This window comes from Quercus robur, chromosome 12 (assembly GCF_932294415.1).
Source record: "Quercus robur chromosome 12, dhQueRobu3.1, whole genome shotgun sequence".
In the NCBI taxonomy this organism is placed as follows: Eukaryota; Viridiplantae; Streptophyta; class Magnoliopsida; order Fagales; family Fagaceae; genus Quercus; species Quercus robur.
The window spans coordinates 37,263,435-37,272,515 of NC_065545.1; the positions used below are offsets into that span (position 1 = coordinate 37,263,435).

At 35.5% G+C, this 9,081-nt stretch overlaps 2 protein-coding genes across 2 annotated transcripts; one reads left to right on the forward strand and one right to left on the reverse strand.

Moving 5' to 3' along the window:
• Positions 1 to 1,526: 1,526 nt before the first annotated feature.
• LOC126709906 (expansin-like B1) lies at positions 1,527 to 3,719 on the forward strand. Its single transcript, XM_050410274.1, has 5 exons — positions 1,527 to 1,741; positions 1,840 to 1,946; positions 2,098 to 2,279; positions 2,634 to 2,766; positions 3,292 to 3,719. The coding sequence occupies exons 1-5, from the start codon at positions 1,597 to 1,599 to the stop codon at positions 3,496 to 3,498; spliced, it is 774 nt and encodes a 257-aa protein (XP_050266231.1). The 5' UTR covers positions 1,527 to 1,596; the 3' UTR covers positions 3,499 to 3,719.
• A 1,583-nt stretch (positions 3,720 to 5,302) lies between these two features.
• LOC126709877 (pentatricopeptide repeat-containing protein At4g18840-like) lies at positions 5,303 to 7,728 on the reverse strand. Its single transcript, XM_050410242.1, has one exon. It carries the CDS (start codon positions 7,673 to 7,675, stop codon positions 5,744 to 5,746), a length of 1,932 nt encoding a protein of 643 aa, XP_050266199.1. The 5' UTR covers positions 7,676 to 7,728; the 3' UTR covers positions 5,303 to 5,743.
• Between the last annotated feature and the right edge of the window lie 1,353 nt (positions 7,729 to 9,081).

The window sequence follows — 9,081 nt, forward strand, 5'->3', positions numbered from 1 at the left end:
TCAAAGTAAAACAATTGAGTATCTCCAACCTATGTTATATAATTCGAATTTTACAATTATTGATATATGAAGATAGAAAATTTACTTAAGAATCTTAAGCATTGATTGCATCACAATTTCATGCATATCTACACAGTGCAAGTCTTAGTTAGAGGTCACCTCAAGCACTAACAAGTAGCAATGTCCCTGAAAAGATATTCTGACAATCCCTTAGAGCTTTAGATTGATATGAATATAATGCAAGGTTTTTATTTTTCACTAATAAAAATAGGAGGAAATTATGATGGGGGTCCAAAATTTCAAAATGGATTCCATGTCATGGCTGATGCGGTTGAACGGATGGATTTCAAGTCAGTCTATGTCGGCATACTGAAAACGTGGTGCTCTTGAGCCTGTCAACAAAATTCCAGTCAGCTCAGCTAGACTACTTCTGCAATGTGTGAATCCAAGAGATGAATAGAGGTTTAATTGACAATGAACGAACCATTAGGAGCGTGTTTTAGAAGAAACTCTGAGAAAGATCTGCTTTCTAGTTTTCTTTAGCAATTTTAAAGATGTGTTGAATAAAAAATTAATTCGAGGAACATGCCAATTTTAACTCATAATGAGATGGTTGTATCCTGGCACCTTCCACATAGGGATCAGGGTCCTAATGTGATCTTTAACATAGGTGGGAACATCAATTGATGCCTAACATTGGTTCTCTAGTGCAAAGGCACCTAACTGTCCCTCTTACTTTCATTTCAAGCAAACCCACTGTTTATTTTCTCGTTCAAAAAACTCAACTTTGGTTTCAACTTATTTTGGTATCAATAATGCTACAACCACAACAAACTTTACACTTTTTTCACAACTTTTTGAGATGGCAAATTGTGATTAGTGCAACATTACTTTCACTAGGACCACCATTGAGTCATTGACATCATACATCAATCACAACATGTTAGCCCAATAGTTGTGAAATTTGTTGTGTTAGACTTATTGTTTTGGTATATATGTCAAGGTCAATCGTATGTTGTGGTCAAATAACTAGCATGTTACAAGTTGGCTGAGTTCAGAGATTCCAATATTTTCCACATTGTGCATACTTATCCACAATATGCTTTTGATATGAAAACGATTAGTCCATGACAACTGCAGAATTTAAAGAGTGAAAAGAAGAAAAAAAAAAAAAAGTTGTGATCAGCATTGACTGCTAATAGAATATTAATTTTGATAAATCTGAATTAAGTAGAAAAGGATTGTTTCAAACTCAAATACGGTTTAAGAAGGACTTTTGTTAACTCAATTAAAAAGATTTTGTCAAGGAGGAAAAGTACAAATAAAATTTGGAAGGTCAGAAGGCAGAGTTTTTCTATATTATTCTTTAAAAAAAAAAGAAAAAAAAGTAAATTACCAAGTCTAATAAGGTAGCTGAGAAACAATACTAACCGAATCCCACTATATCAAAATGCTTTTTAGAAGAATGTCAAGGTTGGTAAGGTAATGCTGAAGGAGGTGGATTTTGGTTCATTATAAATACCACAAGCCTCTTTGGCTTCATGCACTACCACCTTGTCTTTTGTGCTTTCGTCCTTCTATCCTTTTTATTCCATAATGGCTCTCTCTCTATGGTCTCCTCTGTCCCTTGTTGCAACTTTGCTTCTCATGCTAACGCTAGCAGGAGCTCAAACAAGTAGCGACCCTTTCATTCATTCTCGGGCAGCTTATTACCCAAATTCTGATGAACAAGGAACAGATAGTAAGAGAATTAAATAAAAATAAAAATAAAACACATACTTTGATATTGTTGTACATACTAGACATGCATTCTTATTTTTCATTTTTATTGAACAACAGGAGGAGCATGTGGGTTTGGTTCCTTTGGAGCTACAATTAATGGCGGGGATGTATCAGCTGCATCTGACCTCTATAGAAATGGTGTTGGCTGTGGCGCTTGCTACCAGGTGAGTTGATGCAGCATATATCTACCTCAGATTTTAAAGCTGTGCTTCTTTTGATATGATATTTAGTCCTATAGCATATGCTAGCTTACCTATGAATAATGGTTTCAGTTTATTTCTGATGTTCCTTAACAAAAAAAAATCATTTCACTAGGTGAAATGCACAAACATGGCCTACTGCTCAGACAAAGGAGTAACCGTAGTTATAACGGATTCAGGCTCAAGTGACCGCACTGACTTCATTTTGAGCAGACGAGCCTTTGGCCGAATGGCACAAACTACTGATGCAGCTGCTTCTCTGTTTTCCCTTGGTGTGGTTGATATTGATTACAGACGGTAAGATAATATTTTAGTATTAGGCTACCTATATGATCAACTTTAAGAAAAAATTATCTCTTAAAAAAAAAAAAATTTAAGCAGAAGGGAAAAGAGATTTAAGCCTTAGATAATATCTCTTTCACTTTTAAAATTAATTAAATTTTGATACTTGATTAACAAGATAGAGGAATTTATAAATGAAAGACATTATTGCATAAAGTTATTTTCATTACTCATTTACCAGTAGACCTTATTAAATTGCATATTCTTTTATTTTTTCTTCTGATTTGATGGATTATTTAAAGCATACCAAATAACTCTGTAGACTAATTCAGGGAGATCTCTCTCTCTCTCTCTCTCTCTCTTCAACAGTGTCTCATGCAGCTACCCGAACAAAAACATAACAATCAAGATAGATGAGAACAGTAACTATCCTAATTACTTGGCTTTTGTCATATGGTATCAACAAGGCAGGAAAGATATCACTGCTGTGCAGCTTTGTGAGGTAGTAATACACTTTCTTACTGTTAACTTTCATCCATCCAGTCTTGAATTGAGCCAACTTTGTTTTCTCTTCAAACACTTGCTTTCCATACAATAATCGGTTTAACTTGGTGAAGATGGCATTAAAATGTGGGGTTATAGGGTTGGTATAGAAATGGCGAAAATGCTAAAACTATCACCAATTTTACTATAAAGGACATGACAATGAATGTGATTGGTGCCACATCAACAACATAATAATAAAAAATTTCGAGTTTGTTTATGTTTAAAAGTTGACACATTAGTTTGTAAGGTCTATATAGTAAAAATTTTAGTAATTGTTCTAAAAAATAATCGGTTGTAAGAACAAAAGAGAGAAATTGAGTAACTAGTCTAGATTACTACATAAAAGGGGTTGCATATAATAATGTCCTGACCTATGGCCCATATATATAGCTAGCCTGTCTTTTTAGCTATCTCCTACTAGTGTCAACATTATAATAATTGTTAATTTTTTTATTGATGAAAAACTTTTCAAAATGTGCAGACTCAAAATTTTGGGTGCAAGCTATTGGATCGTAGTTATGGAGCAGTGTGGACCACAACCTCACCCCCAAGCGGACCTTTGTCTCTAAGAATGTTGTTCAGTGGCGCTGATGAAGATGATCAGTCATGGGTTGTTCCTATTAATAACATACCTCAAGACTGGAAAGCTGGAGATACATATGACACAGGAGTACAAGTGAACTCATAGACAAGCTAGATTTTATTATTCTATTGTCATATTTATTCCACAGCAATGATTACCCACTATATTCTCCTATGTAGTTCATTTGATTTGTTGCTGTTTTTTTTACTCTTTGCTTTTTATTTCTTCAGAGATGGAAATAGTCTTTAATAAGAGAGTTAGGAAAACTTCTCATTCCTGAATGTAATCATTGTATCATTGACTAATAAAATTCCCCGTTGTCCTGACCTGCTCTAGTTAAAGCCGCCAAATGTCTGCTTATCTGTGAACAATGCTTACCAAAGTAATTAACCAAGAAGGGCCACTCTATTTTTCTTGTATACTTCTCAAAATCTAGTTTTTATTTTCCATTTTTGGACATACTTTCGACCAAAATGGCCAAGTACCCTTATTTGGAAAAATATGCATGGATCTACCATTGTTTGCGAAATAATTAGGGATTTACTACTTTTTTTTAAACTCAAGTTGTGAAACTCTAGTTTGCTGTGTAACTCAAGTTTCACAAACTTGAATTCCATGGAAAACAGCTCATGTAACTCGAGTTCCATAAAAAATAGTACAACTAATTTGAAGGCTATTTTTTCAAAGAACTTGAGTTTCTGGAACTCGAGTTTAAAAAATGTGATAGATTGTTAAATATTTCACAAACAGTAGTATATTGCTAAATATTTTGCCAAACAATGGTATATGGCGGTTTTGCCCACATACTTTCATGCTCCTGGCTCCTGCATAATTATGCATGATCAAAGACAATGAAAGATACAGTTCTGAATCTTTACAAGAATGTGATACGTTTATTCAGCCATGTCTGAACTTTGTGGTGAATGCTTTGATAGGCAAATAGTGTTTAAAGATATTGTTAAATGAATAAATTAAGATTCACAGTCATTCTACTCCTTCCATAGTCTCTGAGGGCCAAACCTTCCTATCCGCTCTAGTAAATAACTAAATACTCACATCATGGTACTTACAGGTACTTGACAGTATCAAGAAGACTTGAAAGCAAAACAAAAATCAGCATGTTATTTTCTTGACCTAGATTAATCATCAATCAGTTAAAAATTGATGTATTTACCAACCTCCCCTGCGTGTAATTATTGTTATTCCAAGCGGCATGTCAAGCAGCAATTATTTTTATTCCAATTCCATAGACGTATAGTGCAAGCACAATGACTTACGGAACCTTGAAAAAAATAGTGTACAATCATTGTGAGTAGAGACATTATTTCTAATTTACATAGTTTCCTTTTGAAAGTTCAAAGTCTTCACCAGTAAGCCAATAGGCTTGTGGATCGATCGGCACCTACCCCCATCCCTCTGTCCCTTCGACCTGTCTACTCTCTCCTCACAAAAGAAAGAGAAAAATAATAAGTTTAATAATAATAATATAAAGAATATACCAGTAATGTCAATTTGTTGATGCTATTCAAGAGCAAAATCTAAAGGTTAATACAGAAGAAGGGAAACCGAGCTTACGGCTTATGCTTATTGGGCTTCATCTACTCCTGGCCTTCCTCAGATAGATTACTTTCCCAAAAAAAAAAATGTATCTACCCTGGGGGTTTTCAGGTGGGCTTGAATTTTATGCCTAATAGGCCTCATATACTCCTCTCTTTCTTCAAATCAATTGTTTAGCCGAAAACAAAACATAAAAATAAACTGAGGGGAAGAACTTAGAAGAGTCGAGTTTATAAGAACTGAAAGGTGTGTTATTTTTTGTAAGCATTACAATATTTAATCTTATTAATGCAAAAGTTAAAAATCACAAAAAAAAAAAAAAAATTAAAATTAAAATTAAAAAAACAAAAAATGATAAATCCATACACAGTAACGTCATCTGTGTAGATCAGAGAATTTCAACAAAACTTATTCTACAAGATTAATGCTTAATACAATATATCGAAGCAATACAACACTGCCATTGATTACTTAGCAGGTTTATGCTGGATACAGAAGTAAAGTTGAATCTGAAATGTGGACTTAACCTCTTTAACTGTACAATGCCATGTCCTTATTACCAACAGTATCCAACTGTAGATAATAATTATTCAGCCGCAGTGCCCTGTATGAATCCCATAATTGCTTAATAAAAGGCCTCTGGTACGTTTGTTCCTTCCCAGCATCTCCTCTTTTTAGAGTCATCATTCTCTGACATGTTACGTAGATCCATTTGCAGCAGTTTAATCATAATGTACACATCCACTTCAATAATTAACCATCATAAATTCTTCTTAATGTCTTTTAATCTTTGTTAAGCTCCCAATTTTGATGCCATATTATTAGAATCTCCACAAGACAGTTTCATCTGAGCACCCATCTCACTCAACATTGAGTACACCATGCTTTTCCTATGGACTAAACCATTTCCCACAAAAGATTCGGATTTAAACTCCCCAAATTGAACCAAGCTAGACCCAGCTGCTTTTTGTAACCCCTTTTCCTTCATCAGCTTTCTCACATGCTCTACATCATTCCATTTTCCTTCTGCAGCGTATATATTTGATAACAGCACATAGGGCCCAATATCCCTTGGTTCCAACTCAATTAGTCGCTTGGCTACAATCTCTCCTAGCTCTGAATTTGAGTGGGTCCTACAAGCAGAAAGTAGAGCTCCCCATAAGGCAGCTCCGGACTCCATTGGCATCTTACTTATAAGCTCCTCTGAATCTTTCATCAAACCAGCCCGGGCAAGGAGATCAACCATGCAACCATAGTGTTCTACCTTTGGTTCAATCTTGTAAACTCGACACATTAAATCAAAGCACCACCAACCCTCCAAAACCATTCCTGCATGGGTACATGCAGATAAGACACAGACAAAAGTAGCATCATTTGGCATTGGTCCTCTCTTCACCATCTCCATAAATACTTCTATGGCCTTTTCTGCATTCCCATGAATACCATATCCCATGATCATAGAATTCCATGACACAACACTTCTGATGGGCATCTCATCAAAAACATCTCTAGCCAAATCCATATCCCCACATTTTGCATACATTGTCAAAAGAGCTGTTGAAAGTAACACATCAGGTCTGATCCCACTATTTATTAGACAAGAATGAACCCATTTGCCTCTCTCAAGACTCCCCAAGTTCGCACATGCAGTAAGGACACTCACAAGAGTAGCCTCATTTGGCTTAGCCTCTCCATCTTCTATCATACTATCAAACAAGCTCAAGCATTCACTGTAATCCTTACTCCGCACATAAAGTGCCAACATCATATTCCAAGAAATCACATTTCGCAAAGGCATCTGATTAAAATAATCACGAGCCACCGAAACATTCCCAATCCTAGCATACCCATCAATCATACAATTCCAAGAGACAACATCTCTAATTTTCATTCTCTCAAACAACCCTTTTGCTGCCTCCATATCCCCAATCCCAACATACCCCGAAATCATAGAATTCCAACTAAAAACATCTCTCTCATACATCGCATCAAAAAGCTCACGCGCAACACCAACTTCCCCATTCTTCACATACCCATCAATCATCGTATTCCAACTCACCAAGTCCCAGTCAGGCCCCGCATCAAACACCATCCGCGCATCCCAAATCCTCCCACAAACCGAGTACATATGAATCAATGAGTTCCGCACAAACAAATCTGACTCAAACCCAAATTGTACCACACGAGCATGAGCCTTTTCCCCTTCTCTCAACGACCCAATCTCCGCGCACACCTTGATCAAAATTGGAAAAGTATAATGATTCGGCAAAACCCATTTCCCTACCATTCTTCCATAGTAAAACCGTAAAGCACTAAACGGGTCGTTAAAATTCACATAGCTTCTTATAATAGTGTTACACACAAAAGCATCAGGCTCATCAAGGCAATCGAATACGTAAACAGCCTGCGAAACAGTGAGAGAAGAAGAGCAGAGCTTTTTCACAACTCGGCTCGCGACGAGTGAGTGTTGGAAGAGAGCAGAGATAATTAGCTGAGTGTGGACTTGGTTGAAATGCCTAACGCTAGAGCATGATTCCAAGGCTTGCAAGATGGGATGGCAAAGCTTCAAGATGGGGAGACCTTGATAGTCTATCTCTGTAGGGTCGTCTTGGGTATCGAGCCAGAGTTTTGGTGGGGTTTTAGAGAGGTTTTTGTGGGATTTAAGGAAGTTGTCAATTGAGAGTGAAGAAGATATATGGCCTCTGGGTTTGAACCTAACGCCCATTCTTTCCCAAAATGCTGTGTTTTTTGGCGGGGGGAAGGCTAAGAGGAGTCCTGCCTCTTATCTAGGAAACAAAACAAAAGGTGCTGCGTGGAAATGTGGGTCCCAAATGAAAGTATTAATAGTGGATTTTAATAGCCAGCGAATTACAGCTACTTGGCAAAATATGTATAGATTTATTACTGTATGTGAAATAATTAGGGGTCAATAATTTTTTTTTTTTAAACTCGAGTTTGTGAAACTCGGATTATAAGGCAAACTCGAGTTCCATGGAAATAGCCATCATTTTTTTTATGTAACTTGAGTTTTATAAAAAATAGCACGGCAAATTTAAAGGCTATTTTTTCAAAGAACTTGAACTTCTGGAACTCGAGTTATATGACAAACTTGAATTTCAAAAAAGTAGTAAATTACTAAATATTTCGTAAACAATAGTATATTACTAAATATTTTGCTAAATAGTAGTATATGGCCATTTTGGCCGAAGTATTTGTTAGGAACCTATAGGTTCCTAATAAGGATGGGTATGAATTGTAGGCGGATTGATGTGCAGGAAAATTGACTTAATTCAAGGTAGTCACCTTCAATAGAGAAATAAAGAGAGAGAGAGAGAGAGAGAGAGAGAGAGAGAGAGAGAGAGAGATGCACTAATGCACTAAGAAATTGGTTTATTTTTCAATTGATATCTAATATTGAATTACAATCATGTATTTATAGGAGACTAGCTTTAATGTCATTGGCTCACATGGTTCAAGATAATTGGCTAGTTAATTCAACACGTACTCTATGAATTAAGCCATGTGTTAAATGAGTTACATGTGTTCAAATCCTAACTAACTCATTATAATCTCAACCAACTATCTAGCTACCTAACTAAAGGGATAACAATTATTTCATATTCCTAACAGTATTATTTGTGTTATGTGAGTTTATACTATTGTTATGCACATTAATTCATGATTTCCCTTCCATAACCACAACTTTATTACAAAGCTTAATTAATTTGTATGATAAAACAAAATAATCAAGAAATCAATTTTCGAAAAGATAAAGATCTTGTAGATAATATAGAGGTCCTAAGTTATATTGAGAATAGCCAAAAACTATAATCTTCGCCTCTATTGGAGGAAGAATATCTTAATCAATGGAATCATGTGATACGCATGCTAGAAGCCTGGTACAAATTAATTATATAAAAAAGCTACTTAAAAAAAAGTTAGGAGTTAGGACACCTATGTACTATTAATCATCTTCTTTCGTTGTCTTTTGAGTGTAACTCTACGTAAAAACTAGACTATAATATAAGTCTTCTTCTTCTATATAACTTAAAGCTTAAGTGTCCTTTTGTTAATGGTAAGGCAATGGTCGCTAATAATGGTGGATCACAAGTCCCAACTATTACTCAAAGC